Source organism: Paroedura picta, chromosome 4 (assembly GCF_049243985.1).
Source record: "Paroedura picta isolate Pp20150507F chromosome 4, Ppicta_v3.0, whole genome shotgun sequence".
Taxonomy (NCBI): domain Eukaryota; kingdom Metazoa; phylum Chordata; class Lepidosauria; order Squamata; family Gekkonidae; genus Paroedura; species Paroedura picta.
This window is the reverse complement of record NC_135372.1, coordinates 139,856,990-139,873,958: the sequence shown is the minus strand read 5'-3', so window position 1 is coordinate 139,873,958 and position 16,969 is coordinate 139,856,990. Positions and strand designations below refer to the sequence as shown.

At 45.7% G+C, this 16,969-nt stretch overlaps 1 protein-coding gene across 4 annotated transcripts in view; it reads left to right on the top strand.

Annotated features, from left to right (window-relative positions):
* KCNQ2 (potassium voltage-gated channel subfamily Q member 2) overlaps positions 1-16,466 on the top strand; it is a 107,443-nt gene extending 90,977 nt beyond the window's left edge. For all 4 annotated transcript variants that reach the window (XM_077335844.1, XM_077335843.1, XM_077335842.1 and 1 more), the window contains 2 exons: positions 5,679-5,802; positions 7,214-16,466. In XM_077335844.1, the coding sequence (XP_077191959.1) occupies positions 5,679-5,802; positions 7,214-7,936 (847 nt within the window). In that variant the 3' untranslated portion in view covers positions 7,937-16,466. The remainder of the gene's footprint in view (positions 1-5,678; positions 5,803-7,213) is intronic.
* Positions 16,467-16,969: the final 503 nt, after the last annotated feature.

The following is a 16,969-nucleotide window of genomic DNA, read 5'->3' as shown; positions in this document are numbered from 1 at the left end:
GCTACACGGGTGAGGATTCAGGGGAACCAAAATTAATATCCCAATTAAACCAACTTATTTCAAGGCCACCTGTAATCCTTTATCTGTTTTTCCTTAATTTAGACTTCAGCCTATTCCCTAGAATAGGGCGCCTGCATATTATTATACGTCCGTGTGAAATACAGTGGAAGTGCTGTGAACCTGCCAAAATTAAGTAACGTTAAGTGCTATTGATTTCACCAGGCCAGAGTTAAGTACGTGAAAATCAATAAAACTTTTAAAAAATGCTGTTTGTGAAGTGAAATTTGACTGGATTGTGACCAATTATTAAGAATTTACACACAAAGCTCAAAATGTGGACTACCTTACAGTTTTCTGAACTTGAGGATTTCACTATAGGGTGTTTTCACATGACCTACAGTAACAAAGCCAGGTTTACCACCCAATATACAGTTAAAACTACATATTCAAATTCTTCATTGCAATACATTTATATAATTTTTAAAATGTCTTTCTAGATTTGTTTCCTGTTCCCTTACAAATAATACAGACTCCATCGCTCTTCAGATTTCGTTAACTGATCTGTTTCTCAAATAAGATGTTAGTTTTGCCATCACAATATACTCAGCAAATTGTTTTTTCCGTTCTTCTAATCATTGGCAAATGTCTGCTTTCCATTTTGCTGCAGAAATAAATTTTTGGCAGATAATAACATAGTCACAGCTTCCCTGAGAAATTTCAGCTTTAAAATATTCTGCATTTCTCCATGTATTTCTTTTCACGTCCTTTTTTGGGTTTTACACTTCCACCACATGTGAAACGTAGAGGATCTTTAGATTAGAGGGAGGACAACATTGTGTGCAAATTTGGTACCAATTTTCTTTTTAAAAACAGCATAACCTAAAATTGGTTCTCTTATTGAAAATACTAGAATTCTGGAATTGGGAAAAAGCATGGACTTGAATCACAAATTAGTGCTGCCCTATAAAAAATCAGGATTAAATGGCTAAAGAGCATCCTTCTGAAACCTGGATCTCAAATTATAATGACTTTCCCCCCTTTCAACGCACCCCTACTTAAAGGGGCTTTAAGTTGTGTTTCTCTAATGATGCCTTTCACCTTGATTGCCTCATTGCAAATTTTTTTAGGGGGGGGTTGGAGCAGTTTTTTTAAATGCATATTGTAGTGGTTGGGAGGATACTAGAAGAAGGGTTGGTGTTTTGTACCCCGCTTTTTACTACCTGAATGAATGTAAGAGTGGTTTACAATTGCCTGCCCTTCCTTTCCCCACAACAGGCACCCTGAGGGGTAGGTGGGCCTGAGAGAGATCTGAGAAAACTGCCTGGCCCAAGGTCACCCAGCTGGCTGCATGGGGAGGAGCAGAGAATCAAACTTGGTTTTCAAGATTAGACGCTGCCCCTCTTAACCACCACACCAAGCTGGCTCTCAAGTAGGCATGGACCCAGCCTAGGTTTTCCATTCAGCTTTGTCAACTTTTTTACTGTTGAGAAACTGCTAAAACGTTCATCATGTTTCAGGAAACCCTAAAAGTGGCACAATCATGCAGAATATGGTTTGGAAGCATAGCTGTGGACACGCCCACCTGGGGCCCCTCCCCTTCCCACCCCCTCCATGCCCATTTGGGGAGGACAGCCGGTCAACATGAGCAGATATGGTCATATATGGTCACATCAACTGATAGATGTTTAGCACCTATTCAGGAAACCTTACCAGGGCCGTCAAGAAACCCCAGGGTTTCATGAAATCCTGGCTGAGAGAACCTGTTCCAGCAGAATTGTTAGAAGTCCTGGTCACGTCACATGGATTAAGGAGGTTAGCCTCAGTGCCTGAATTGGGCTTAAAAGGTAACTGAATATTTCCCAAATGGTTCATTTTTAAAAAAGGATTCTTTCTCTCTCCCCTTTTCTTCATTTTGTTGTTTCTGCTGCATTTGAACTGTCTTGATCTTTGCTATCTGCTTCTGGCCGGAGGGTGAACGTACGGACACTGCTCTTTGCATGCTTCTGAAAGCACGGAGTATAACGAAGCATGAGAGAAAACAGCGTTCTGGCCAAGCCGATAATTCCTACCTTTTCTTTTTCTTCCATTTAAAAGAAGGAACGTCATTGGAACGAATGATTACCATTTCTCGGCTCCATGTTAAGGGGGACCCTGTGGATTCGGTCAGTCAGTAGTGATGCTTTCTTGCGCCTCTGCTACTGGACCAAGATCTGCAGGATCCAAGGCAGGATCACAGCAGGATGAGCTTTCTCGGCTCCTTGGACTTTGGTGTCAATAACTAGTAGCTGTCAGAATGACACCCTGCAGTGACACCCATTTGGACTAAATAAGCCAGTGCCGAAGCCAGTCCAAACTTGCACTAACATGATCTCAGTTTTCCTTGATTTCATGCTCTGGTCTTCTTTTCAGACCTCATGCAAAGAAACAAGTATTGACAGAGCTACAGAACCTGTTCAGAAGGCCTTCTCCACATTCATGTTTAGGGAGAACAAAGATGCATTCTGGGGTTGTCAGGGTTTCGGATGATGCCCTTGGTGGCTTTAACAGGGCGAACTCTAGATTCTGAACTGCTATTTCTGTCCAGTTTTGAAGCAAATCTGTATCTAAAAACCTACGAGACACATATTGTTCCATCAGTTGCCTCCCACATCCCCCACAGCTCCTTCCCTCTGCTTCGTCCACACCAGAGGAGTTGATTGATGGTCTGGCTGGTTTCCCTGCATGTCCTGTGGCTTGTTGCTTTGCCTACGAAAGAGCATTTGACAGAGGTTTTCCCATAAAGGAACATAACCTGTGACCCCTCCCCTCAAAACAAGTATTCTAAACAAAACTTGCATCTGTTATAGTGAATGTCCAAAATGTGGAGTCTGTTGACAGTTACAAGATCTATCGTTGGTGATTGTTGTATGATTCTGGACATCTATTGGACATGTATGAAATTGTGTATGTCCTTGCTCATGCCTCTTACCAGATCTTCCTGTTTTTGGAGGACTGGTGTCTCCATCTGTCCATTGTGCAGAAATAGCTCAGTTCCCAAATTAGATTGACTGTATGTACATGCGTATAAGTGTGGGTAAGGATAAGCCAGTATGCATTCTCGTGACAAATGAAAACCAGGGGCCAGAACCTGGCTCCATGTGGGATCACAATCACCCATTTAGCTGTGTGTACATTGAATGTAACATTTATTTATTTAGCTAATTTGATGTTGTCCCTCTCGGACATAGCCGTCCCGGGGCGGTGAACAGTAGTTTGGATAAAAACAGTAAAGAAGGCAATAAACAGTTAAAATTCCACCTAAAATTAAACAATCCGATATCTATAAAATCACAATTCAACTGGTAATTAACACCAAAGGAGATTACTGGGTTCTAGAAGTCCCAGCTAGCAGGTTGTTAGATATAAGGAGAGGTTTGGAGGGGGAAAGGGAGGAAGAGGGGGACGGGGGAGGAGTAGGCCCTATATCTTGATATAGACGTTGGAAGCTTTATCTCCTGTGACTGTTGACAGCCTTCGTGTTTGGAGACTCGCCATAACACAGATCCAGAGGGAAACCAAACCCCTTCCGTTGCCAACATTAAGGCAGCTCGGGTAGCTGTATGGTTGGAATTGCCCTTGTGTCTCGACCCTTTTCCTTGGCTTACGGTTTCTGTTCCGGTGGTCAATCTGGTGACAGCACTTTTAATTTTTGCAAAGTGCTTTGTGACAACCTTGCGTCTCGTTAATCCTTCCCCTCCTCCCTTTGTCTGCATCTGGACTCATGACTTCTCTCCCCCCATCTCCTCGCGCATGGACCTCTTGCCCACACCGCAGAACTTGCATAAGAAGCATTGTGTTTGTTCCGCTCCAAGCAATTAACTGGGCTTCCGACAAGACCTGACAAACTTGCCGTACTTATTTATTTTTGAATGTTGTCATTGTGTCATTGTTGCTGTTGTTTTTTTTAGTATCGCTTGGGAGCTTCTGGCACACTATGCAAGAGGGCAGTTCCCCAGCAATTGACTTGCTCTTGATGTAGATTTCAGGGAGGGGGCCGTGGCTTGGTAGGAGAGCATCTCCCTGGCATGCAGAAGGTTCCAGGTTCGATCCCCGGCATCTCCATTTAAAAGCAGGCAGGATGGGATGTGAAAGAACTCTACTTGAGACCCTGGAAAGCCACTGCCTGTCATGAGTATTATTATTATTATTATTATTATTATTATTATTATTATTATTATTATTATTATTATTATTATTATTATTATTATAAGAGGTCATGAACACATGGAGCTGCGTTCTCCTGAATCAGATCCTTGGTCTATCAAAGTCAGTATTGCCTACCCAGGCTGGCAGCAGCTGTCCAGGGTCTCGGACTTAGATCTTTCTTCTCATCTCCTGCCTGCTCCTTTTTCAACTGGAGATGTTGGGGACTGAACTTGGGACCTCCCGCATGCAACCCAGATGCTCTACCATGGATCCATAGCAGCCCCTCCCCCCTCCCCCAGTTTAATTCCTGGCATCTCCAGTTCAAAGGATCTCAGGTAGCAGGTGATGGGAGAGACCATTATCTGCTCAAATGGCTCCTAGTCAGAGGAGATATGGCAAAGTGGTGTCAAAAGTTTGGTGTCTACCTGTAACCATCGCTTAAAATAAAATTGGCACAGAAGCCCTGTAGATTTGTTTTCAGGCAGATGCCTTCCTTTTGGCCTCCTTTTGGTGGGATGGGCTGATCCTGCGTTGAGCAGGGGGTTGGACTAGATGGCCTGAATGGCCCCTTCCAACTCTATGATTCTATGATTCTAATTGGTCAAACCAATAAGGAAATTTGGATAGCAGAATTAAGGTTAGGTTTTGTGACTTCAGAGATTTTGAAGCTCAGCTATTGTCCCCTGGAATCTGGAAGCTTTCATCTCCTGGAATCCACAAGCAAGTTTAAATGGGATTTGATTTGCTCATTGGCAGCAGAAAGTACCATAAAGTCACAACTGACTTATGGTGACCGTGTACGAGTTTTAAGACAAGAGATGCAGAGAGGTGTGTGCTATTGCCTACCTCTGCATAGAGACCCTGGATCTTCTTGGTGGTCTCCCACCCAAAGACTCACCAGTGCTGACCCTGCTTAGCTTTCAAGACCCAACAAGACCCACCTAGCTTGGGCCATCTTATCAAGGCCTTTGGTAACCTTAGGTGGCCAAACTGTGGCTCTCCAGATGTCCATGGACTACAATCCCCATGAGCCCCTACCAGCATGTTCACAGGGGCTTATGGGAATTGTAGTCTTTGGACACCTGGAGAAGCACAGTCTGGCTTAGAAGATCAGAAATGCCAAATGTATGAAATATATACAGAAATTGATTCAGAAGCCATTGTCTAATTTGGGGACGAGAACAAGCTTGACGTCACCTTCTTCCCGAGGGGTGAATTTACCTTGCATGATGTGCCAGATGATATCGACAGAAACCAAAGCAGTGTCTTTTGAACCAAGATCACTTACAGACACAGAGAGATGACTTTGCATCCCCCCGTGTATATTTACCCATCTCACTTCGATTGGCACGGCTAACTCTGATACTTATGAGTGGACGGGCAGAGAGTTGCTTTGTCTACCGAGGAATTGCGCGTAGAGCAGCATTCTACCCCCTTGACGTAGCTCCCGAACTTCATGGCTTTTTCTGGGGTGGGGTTTGCGCTTCCGGTAGAGTTGACCAGATTGTCGGCCGAGGGCCACCGATGACCGATAAGGACCGGACGAAAGGATCCGCTGAAGGAGAGCTTCCCGAAGATCCGAGTATGATGGGCAGACTGGGGAAGGTGGAAAAACAGGTATGTGCCAGGCAAGGGGCGTTCAGAGGTGGCTTTCCATTGCCTGCCTCTTATACCATCATCATCATCATCATCATCATCATCATCATCATCATCATCATCATCATCAGATTTATTATTATTATTATTATTATTATTATTATTATTATTATTATTATTATTATTATTATTATTATTATTATTATTATTATTATTATTATTATTATTATTATTATATCCCCCGCCTCTCCCTGACCGGCTCATGGTGGGTTACAGCGCCTTATAAAATCCCCATTAAAACACCCATTAAAAGACATTTTAAAAATCCAACATGGCGGCAAACGCACTCCCAACCCCCACTACTAGAGGGGTGGAGAAGGAGGTCATGCCCCCTAGTGTCCCTTAAAGGGACTACTCCTCAGATCTTTGGAGGTCTCCCATCCAAATCCTGGCCGGGTTTCACACTGACGCCTCAGTCGAAGAGCAGGATAAGAATGCGACAGACTTCGAAGAGCTGTAGTTTAATTCCCTTTGTGGTTTGGGATCCACATATCTGGGGGACCGTCTTTTGCCCTATGTCCCTCGAAGGGCTTTGCGTTCATCATTAAATTTTATCATCCCTGACGGGAGGGGAAGGACAAGGGGACGCTTTGGAGAAACCTTGGTAACCAGGGTGTAAGTGAAACCAGTTGCATGTGGTTGCAATTTCATTTTCTTTGGGGATAAGTTTACAAAGATGGGGTGCAACATAAATGCCATAATAAATATATAAAAATAAGGCCTGAATTAAACCAGAAATTTAGTCCAAGAAAATAAATATGCCTTTGAGGGGTTTGCAGAAGAAAAGTAATAAGGCACTGAGATACCAGTAAGGCTTAACAATTATGTCAATATAAAAAGGAGATTTCTGCAGATGCATCTGGAATGCCTGAAGCTATGATGAGCCAACTGTTATAATAATTCTACTCCCTGTTAAGGCATTATTTCTCAGTACTGAAGCTCCTGTTGACATAACAACGAATTGAATGTCCCTTGATAAAGCCTTACGGTGAAAACCATTGGGACTTTTTGGACATTAAAGAACCCTTGAAGTCTGCAGACACTGTAGAAATCTACTTATTATATTGTTAGAATTGTTAAGCCTTACTGGTATCTCAGTGCCTTATTACCTGTCTTCCGTTTGATTCTTCACTGGGTCCTACCCCCTCATATTTTACTTTTGTTTGTGGGGCTTGCAGCATTTTGATTGTGGGGTTTGCAGCATTCCCCCTTTCCTTGTAACACATTATAGCTTAGGTTGCATGCAGGACATGCAGTTCAGCATTGTTATTTGTTGTCGTTGTCATTTGAATTGGGGTGTAGGAGTCCAGAGCTGTCCAAAGTGGGAACTGCGTGAGTAATGATACTCTGGCACCTCTGTGGCCCTTTCCAGGTTCAATCCATGGAGAAGAAGCTGGACTTCCTGGTCAACATCTACATGCAACGGATGGGGATCCCGCCATCGGAAACGGAGGCATACTTTGGATCCAAAGAACCCGATCCGGCACCGCCGTACCACAGTCCGGACGACAGCCGGGAGCACATCGATAAGAACGGGTGCATCATCAAGATAATCCGCTCCACCAGCTCCACGGGACAGAAGAACTTCTCCGCACCACCGGCCACGACGGTGCCAAACAATTCCTGCCCGCCTTCCACTTCGTGGCAGACCTACCAGCGCCAAAGTCACAGCACTTCTCCGGTTGGTGACCCCGGTTCTTTGGTGAGGATCCCGCCGCCTCCTTCACACGAGCGTTCCTTGTCGGCCTACAGCGGCGGGAACAGGGCCAGCGCTGATTATGGAAGGAACGAAGACGTTACAGCGAAACACCCCGAGAGTGCCCTACGAGACAGCGACACCTCCATCTCTATCCCCTCCGTTGACCACGAGGAACTGGAGCGTTCCTTCAGCGGGTTCAGCATCTCCCAGTCCAAAGAAAACTTGGACGTCCTCAACAACGGCTGCTACACAGCGGTGGCCAAAATCAGACCCTACATCGCAGAGGGAGAGTCGGATACGGATTCTGACCTCTGCACCCCCTGCGGGCCTCCTCCAAGGTCGGCCACCGGTGAGGGACCTTTCAGTGACATGGGATGGTCAACTCCTAGACAGTGAAGCCACCGGAAAGCCATCTGAATCCAGCGTCGAGGGAGCGGAGCCCGGTTGGGCTGTCCACGTACTGAACACCTTCCAATGATTGAGAACTTAACGTTCGGCGATGCAGAAGTCATGGCTGTTTGGTCCCAGTGGACTCTGGGGGGGGGGGGATTAGGAGCAGATGCTATGCCTGTCCTCTACAACGAGAGGGCGCCATAGCAAATAACCTGAAGCCTTGAAATCTTTGGATTTCGTTCGTACTATGTTTCTAAAAATCGATACGGGAAACCGTTATCGTGCACTGGGGGGGGTCAGGTGATGCTTGGTAACTTTGTACGTTAGCAAGACACAGTCCTCACCAGAGAGCGGTTGAGTTATTGGCGAGTTAACTGTTTTTTACTAATAATAGGTAGAGGCACGGAGTTATTGATCACATGCAAAAATGCGTTGCGCTGTCGAGGAGACACTTCCTAACGGTCACGCAGGGGGAGGGGGAAAACCAATCGTAAGTACACAATAGTTTGCTGCCAAGAAATTAACAGTGAGCTCGTCCAGATATAGGACACAGTCCAGCAAGGGTCAGGCAAGGAGCAGTGTGCGGTGTTCCAACGGCACCGATTTTGAGGAGCAGGAGAAGAAAGGAAACGGTTTTCTTGGGTTAGGACGGGGATAGGGCTGCCGCTTTGGCAGGAGTACTCGAGCGCAACAGCTAGGAAACTTTCTGGAATGCAAGGCTGGTTTGACATAATTATATGTGTGCGTTTTTTAAAATTCTTTGAAAAGCATCTGCAGGACGGCATCCGGGAGCTCTTGATATGCATGCCCAGATGTTGAAATCTTTTTGCACTCTTTGGAATACTGTTAAATAACGTGGGGGGGGGTGGAGTTCCCCACACCTGTTGTGTAAGCGAGGGGATTTTGGAAACCAGAATTTTCTCAATTTTAAGACCACCACGGTACAAGAAGGCAGAACGATAGGCGCTCGCCCCGTTATCCAGATCTTTCTTACCCACGTTTTTATTTATTTCTAATTTAATTGGTATGCCACCACTCACGGACTCACTGTCTCAGGGCGGTTAACAGCAGATTTAGAGAGCCTGCCTTTTCAATGAAGCATGCAGCAAGTCGCAGATCAAAAGCCCTGGGGCTGTTGTCCGAAGCAAGAGATATACAAGGAAGTGAAAGGGACCTCGCTTGGGAAACGGGGAGTCACAGAGCCAATCAGGGCTGACAGCTGGTAGACCCTACCGCCAATCCTTTATGGCTGCCAAGAAAAGTCCCTGGTCTTCTTTCTAGCCCTTCACTGGCTCATGCTGATGGCCTCTCATTTCCCTCCCCAGGTTTTCTCGTTCCGTCTCAGGGGCTCCTTACCTCTGATCCATTTTGATTGAAAAAAGTCACTACTTGGCCATTTGCTGCCTTTACGGATTTGACTGTTTTAGCAGCCTGGTTGCGTTCAAACATGGAGCCACTGGAGAGACAGAATGGAGGGGACCTGTAGGTAATGGGAAGTCCTATGACCCCCCCCCCCTTTAACTCTTTAGGGCAAAAGGCCTCAGGATTCATGCACTGATTGCTATTCATTGCTTGTGATGGATGTTTTAAGGGGCTTAAGCATAGCAGAGAGGCCCTCATTGCAATTTTCTCTATCAAGCATACATGATGAGCATTGTGAGGTTACAATAAAGTGCATTGGTTTTTCACACTGTAACCTTTTGGGCGTTGAGCAAGGTACTTCCAGAACAGGTGCTGGTTGTATCTGAAGGTACCTCTTCCTTGTGAGGAGAGTCACTTTCCATTCCCTTCCCACCTTCCATGTATGGCCACCCTTGAAGGTTCCCTTCTCATAAAGGACCCTGGTCCTTCTCTGGAGGGACATCTTGGGTGGATCCTTGCTCTGGTTCATAATGCTTTTGTGAGACAAGCTTGCCAGTAAGGGATGCTATGAACCCTGGTTTATTTTAGATATGTACTTTTGCATTTATACCCTGCTCATTCCCAGGAGCTCTGAGATGGGAGTAGACCAAGGGAATTAGTCAAATCCCTGGAGAAGGAGGTCCGTCAGCGGCCCTTAACCAATGTGCCTAAAGGGAAATCCCACATTCAGAGGTCGAAACCCTCTTGTTGTCGATGCTTAGAGTGAGGACAACAACTCAGAGGAGGCTTTTGGCACCCATGCCTTGCCCGTAGGACTCCGAGAGGAACGTGGTTGACCACTGTGAGGAACGAGAGGCCAGATGAGATGGACCATTTGCCTAAAGCTGTACAATCGCTTTATGTTTTTTTTCATAAAGGCACCTCCACGATGCCGTCAAAAGGAGCACTCTGTAGATGAGACTATGAGGTCAAGAAAAGCCTTTAAAAAATTATTTATTCTTGCATGAGGTTCCAGTGGTGGTGTTGATGGATCTGGGCAGTGGAGATACATTGTTTGTGTGCACACGGGAATACATATGCATGTATATGTATATATATGTGTGTGTGTGTACATGTACATACTGGAGAACCAGGCGGGAAGGGAGATCTTTTGCAGAGCAAAATGCGGAAAATGAACAAATGGCGAACAAAAACATACCCAAGATCATCGGTTATCACATTGATGGTATCCCAGACCAACTCTTGCCCGGAGAGGGCTTGTAGGGGGTGCTCCTCTTTTTAGTAGTGAGTTCCTTATTTTGGTTGTAAAGGAGATCCACTCATGTTCTGTCTGCTCAATGTTTTGCGCTTACGGTGTCCCCCATGGTTCAGAGAGAAATTCAGGCTTCTGCTGAATGGTTTCCCCACTGCCAAGACTTAATCAATTGTCTCCGGTTCTTGCCAACTGAACCCAGAACCAACCCCAGTCTTGCTGGTGCAAATCCCTCCCGAACGTCCTTCTATGTCTTTTGCTTTCTGGGTCTGCCCTGTTTGTTTCATTACCCCGTAAGAATAGGACAACGGGCGGTTTATACTGGTGAAGTTTCCAAGAGATTGTCTGAAAGGTGAACTTGACGGAGTCCCCGTTGACATCCAAACAACGGCCATTAATTTTGAGAGAACGTCAACTTGGGCGAATCCAACAAGGAGCTGTTGGTCTTATTCTCTTGAGTAGATCCCTCAATTCCCCGCACCACCAGTTGTGGGTACAAATGGTCAGAGGGGAGGTTTTGGGGGTCATGCTGCACCTTTGTGTTAGTGCATTATGGACGTCGGCACAAATTTGCTTGCCTTACGGTGTGTCTAAGGAGAGACGAACACCATCTTTTGATAACTATTTAGCACAGCTTGTCTTGTCCACGCTTGTTCGTCAGCCTCTCCTTTGATGGGATGGCCCCCTTGGCCGGGGCACGGCACTCATTTGACAATATATGGATGTCTGCTTTTCAAGCTAGCTTGCCAAACGCACTCTCAGATCTTGCCTGTAAAATGCATGCCGGCCGAGACAAGTAGAAACCAACACCCTTTGCATAGGCTCCCCCAGTAAGTTGCTAAGAGAGCATTGCAGAATATATGAATGCCAGTGATCAAAAATCCATTTTGGGTGGGGAGAAGCAGCATTGCCCGATGGAGAGATCTGGTAGATATAGCACTGATATACCCAGCTGTCTATGACGGGGCGGGCAAACTGTGGCTCTCGAGATGTCCACGGACAACAATTCCCATGAACCCCTGCCAGCAGCATGCTGGCCACTGACATATACAGTAACCAGCTGAAAAGAATTAAGTCTGTTCAGGATGGAATGAGAACCCCATTGGGCTGGGAATTCAGAATGAATTCTCTTGGATGGGTTCCTGTTTCTGATTGGCCTCCCCATTATCTGTCAATTGTAACATCGAGTACAAACATATCTGCTATCACCTTTGGCTCAAGAGGTGGCTCCCCTTTAAAAAATTATTTCCAGAAACGGAGAAAAGATTTTGTGTAAAAATTGAAGAAAGCTGCGTGTGGGCCTGGAGCCACATTTGAGGTCACAAGAACAGCTCCGGGAGGAGGTGTGAGGCCTCTCTCCCCACTCCTGATCAGAATTGGGCCTTGCACACCTGTGAAATAAGTTCTGGCCACGAATCTCCCAGAACTTGTCCGTCAGATGAGCCCATCAGGGACGTGAGCAAATTGTAACGCATGACTCAGGATGCTTGTGACAGCAATTGGGTTCATACTTGTAAGTCTCTCTTCATTGTTAGGAAGGTTAAAAAAGAAGGGGTGGTGGGGGGAAAGGATTTCCCCCCTGTCCTTTCCACGCATGCTTCTGGGTCGAGACTCCAATCCTGGCGGTATTCCAGATGTGGAATGTTGCACATGTGGCCTTGCACAGAAGGCCACATGGAGCTAGTGACGGCCTTAGTATAAATCCGTCAGTGGCTCTGCACACCTACATTTTCAGTGAACCACACAGCCTATGTTGGGCCAGAGGTTGATTGCAGGGACTGTTGCAACCCATGTCATGAACAGGTATGATCCCAGGGCAATATTTGTGCAGGGTTAGTCTGAGCCTGGAACGAAAGAGCTGCTCCACTAGTATTTCATGCTGGCGGCTGTTGAAATTGCACATATTTTTGCAGTGGCTTGCTATCATAGGGGGCAGGCATGTGCAATAAGAAAAAGTTAAATGTCTAAAATAACATGCAGTTTGGGTAGCGGGGTGGGGATCATTCATTTTATTTCAAAACTACACCGTAATTCATTTTCATTGTAACCATCACTGTTTCCAGTTGTTTTCATTAGACTAACAAATTGTTTTGAGGGAGGTTCACTCCCCCCCTCCCGTAAGTTTAGGAACAAATTGGCAAGCCTATTTTCTTCTTCTTCAAGAGCTGTTTGATTTTGATGATTGGAAAACTTCATTGTCAGTTTCCAGCGCTCATGTAATTCTCTATTCCAGAGAGGGCCCTAGGAAATGGACAACATTAACGCCGACCACATAAACTGTGATAACGAGGGTGTGGGGGGAGAGGAGAGAAATAATTTAAATGAGCAGAGCAAAATGGAACCAATATACCTCTCAGAGACGCAAAAAAAAAATTATATACATTGCATTTTACTTCTCTCCTGTGTGCATGGTTCCATGTAGTCGACCTGCCATTCAGTTGCTGCATTGACACTGTCCAATAATATATGCCTGCTAAGCATTACTAGCTGACTGTGTGTCCCCACCTTAGAACCACGCATAGCAGAGAAATCCTTTTTTTAAAAAAAAAATAAGATGAAAATTGCACAGGAATGCCTTTAAAGATTATTTTGGCAGAAAGCAGGAACATATACTACTTTAGCAGAAATATGCAAGGTTTTACCCTGATTTTTTTTAGAACAGGGGGAAAAAAGAAGGAAAGAAGGGAGCAAAATGACGAAAGAGAACAGGCTGACTTGCTAATTATGTATTTCTACTTGCCATTGTTTCATTTAAGGGAGGATTGGTGTACACATATCTCTCTGGGGTCATGCAAGAGGAAAAGGGTAATATCTATCAAGGCACTAGTAGTGCAATCCCAAGGACACGTACCTGGGATTAAGCCTCACAGAATAGACCTGAATTGGCCAGTGACATTGGGAGGCATGGAGAGGAACCACAAGATGAGATCAGACCCTGCCTATATTTTAGAAATCCAGAATGATGTCAGAACATGTTCGCAGGTCTGTACATGTGCACATAACCTCTGTGTGTGCAGGAAGGAGGGCGCCGGTAATCTTGCGTCCAAGCCCTGCTAAAATATCTTTTTGTCTCTTCATATGTTACAACACAGCAAGGCATCTTCATGCTATCAAAACAAATTCTGCAGCAGAGAAATAAAGGGCCTTTTTCTCATTCTCATTTTTCTTGCTTGTAAGTTCCTGTTTCTTTGGGGGGGGGGTTTGTTCCACATGTGGTCAGTTTGATATCACACAGGTTCATGCCCGGCATATCTCCCTGCAGATTTAAACTGCCGGATGTAATTTGATGTAATATCAAATTGACCACTAGAGGGTGTATAAACCGTGTGGTGCAAACCCCTTTCCCGAACTGACCGGAACTCAGAAGTGAGGAATAGTGACACTGTGGAATAACCCTTAGAGAGTGTGAGGTTTCTGTGTCATAAATGGTGTGATTTGGTGTGAGGATAGCAAAAAGAACAGTCCTCTAGAAGTGGAGTGGGAGCCTTTGGGATATTGCACTGGAACTTTTTCTTTCCAAGTGACTGGCTGTTGAACATTGACCGATACTTGGTTTTGGAATCCTTGCCCCCTAACGCTTTTCATGGACCCGCCAGATGACATAGAGAAACAAAGTTTCTCTGAACCAGTCAGGAAGGAGGTTGGTGCTGTTCCATGGATACTCATGCCTCCTTTGTTCATTTTAAAGGGACAGCCGCGTACCTTCCAGACTTTGGAAAAAATGGAAGATAACAAGGGGGAGGCGTGCCAGATTCGAATCCAGTAAAACCTTGGAGATTGACAAGATTTTGTGGGTATATGAACTTTCAAACGTCAAAGCTCCCTTCATGAGATATGTCAGAATGGAGATCTCTGAGCCCTTGTATCCCAGTCTGAAGGTGGGAGGGACGTTGCAAGGAAAAGAGTCAGGAGGCAGAGATACACCACAAAATACAACCAGCTTGGTTAGATCAGGGGAGAATTGTGTAGGAACAGAGCATGGATCTCCATTCTGACTTGTGTCTGATAAAGCGAGCATTCACTCTTAAAAGTGAATACCCCCCTCCCCCAAATCTTGTTCTCGAAGATGCTACTCTACTAAGTTACTACTGGACTTAAACATAGCTCTTCTACAGTCCTCCAAAACAATCATCATGGAAGGGTATGGTGTACTCCTACTTCCTAGGGAGGACTGGCATTTGGGGGAGGAAAAAATCATGGAATTTAATATGTCCCTGTTTCACATGCTTTGATATTTTGCCTTAATCGTTAAGGTTGATAGCAGACTTGGAGAAAACCATCGTGATCCCTTTCATAGAGGCTCCATGTGTGGAAATGGGTGGCACATTTCTACGGTATTTCTTTTGTGGTCTCCCACCGAGGTCAGTTTTGCTTAGCTTCCAAGCGCAATGAGATCAGGCTTGTTAACATTTTTTTGGGGGGGGGGGGATAATTTCTGGTATCATTGCAGGCTCCCCTGAGACTATAGTGTTTCACTACTATGGCTGCCTTTATCTTAATATATTTACACAATCATAAAGAGATCACTGTGAGATCTGGGCAGCCTTCGGCATATGTTATTAGTGTTCAGATGAGTGTGTATTTTGGCACCCCTACCTGTACTGTGGTGATGGTCCGTGCCCCGTTGAACTGACGGGATGCAATGTGATGGGGGCGGGGGGATCGCCATCTGCCTCTGGCCAAGAGTTGCCCAGGGACAGGTGATTCGGTAGTCATTGGCTCCCAACATGGACAGAGGACATCTGCTTAAATTGATGGTGTGCAACAAATTGTTCCACTGAGTTGTGGCTCAAAACACACACACACACACACAATAGGATTGTGTCTTTCCATAGAAGGAGGTGATTACAGCCAGCTCTGCTACCCCTGAGAGACTTGCCTAAATGGATTTGATCACAAGCCGGGAGCTGTCCGCCTCTGCCTTGAGGGTTCGGTGGCCAGGCTCTAGGTATGAAAATAAAAGGGGGGAAGGAGATTGTTTGTGGCATGATATGGGAAATCCAAGCTGTCTTCTCCGCTCCTGCCCTTCTTTCTGGCCTACGTGAGACAAAGCCACCATAGTAGTAGTCAAGATGGGAGGAGGAAGTGACAGAATGGCTGTACCACTTCCAGGGAGGGAGGCGTGGCCAGCTGACATCACTTCCGGGAGGCCCTTGAAGCCTAACAATTTATTTCAGGGGCTCCTCTACGGCCAAATGTTTTTAAAAAGCTGCATTAGAGGAACCCCTTGGTATCTGTTTGCGTTTGGGAAATCCCTTGACTTTTGCCCAATACGTCTTCTGGGCAGGGTCGGCTGTGATCCTGGCAGCAAAAAAGAAAGACTGTGATTGGCCGTCATGCGGGGGCACGGCCTTGTACCACTTATGCTCCTCCCTTCTCTCCAAACAGAGAAGGTTATCAGCGTGCCAACATAACTTGCAGTTTCTCAGGCTGGCTTCCCCAAGCAGAGTGTGGATCGTACCCAAAGTATTCTGTCTCTGTACCGAGGCAACAGTGAGAATGAAGACCTCTTTGTAAGTAGGACAGCTACACAGCTTTGGTCGGGATGGATTTGGCCGTTGTCCACCAAGGGGCTTTTCTTTGCCCCCCCCTCCCCATTCACTGCACGCCTGCTCACTGCGCACACATGCTCAACCGAGCCTCGGACTGCGGGCCATCCCTTTCGGGCCTGTCCGCTTGGTTTCGTTTGCTCCGTTGCCTTGGCTTTCTTGCACATTCGTTCCTGCTCCAAAGAATATTTCGTAATGCCTTTGGTACCAATGTACACTTTTCAGACATTTTTTGTAACGTATCGAATCGGACACACTTTACCTTGTACTATAGCTACGGAATCTTTGTTGGTTTTTTTCCCCTCTCTCTTTCTCTCTCTCTGCCTTTGTTCGAATGTGTAACTTCTGTAAATTTCAAAAGAAAAAAGAAAATAGAAAAAAAAAAAGATCCCGAATATTTATTTCGGTGTTTGGAATGTCGCGTCGATGCTCGGAGGGGGGGTAAAGAAGTACAATAAAACCGGAGAAATGATTACAAAAGATTCCACGGGGGTTGAGCCAAGTCATAAAAGCCAGCTGAAACAAAACTGCCAAGCCCTCGTTCTCTGCTCCGTTGGGACATTTCAGTTGGATCCCCGTTCTTCCCTTAATTGTTTTGAAAAACACCCCTTGAAAGAAGAAGAGTTGGTTCTTAGATGCTGCTTTTCTCTACCCGGAGGAGTCTCAAAGTGGCTTACAGTCGCCTTCCCTTTCCTCTCCCCACAACAGACACCCTGTGAGGGAGGTGAGGCTGAGAGAGCCCCGAGATTACTGAAGAAGGCGAGTTGGTTCTTATATGCTGCTTTTCTCTCCCTCAAGGAGTTTCAAAGTGGCTTCCATTTGCCTTCCCTTTCTTCTCCCCACAACAGACACCCTGTGAGGGAGGTGAGGCTG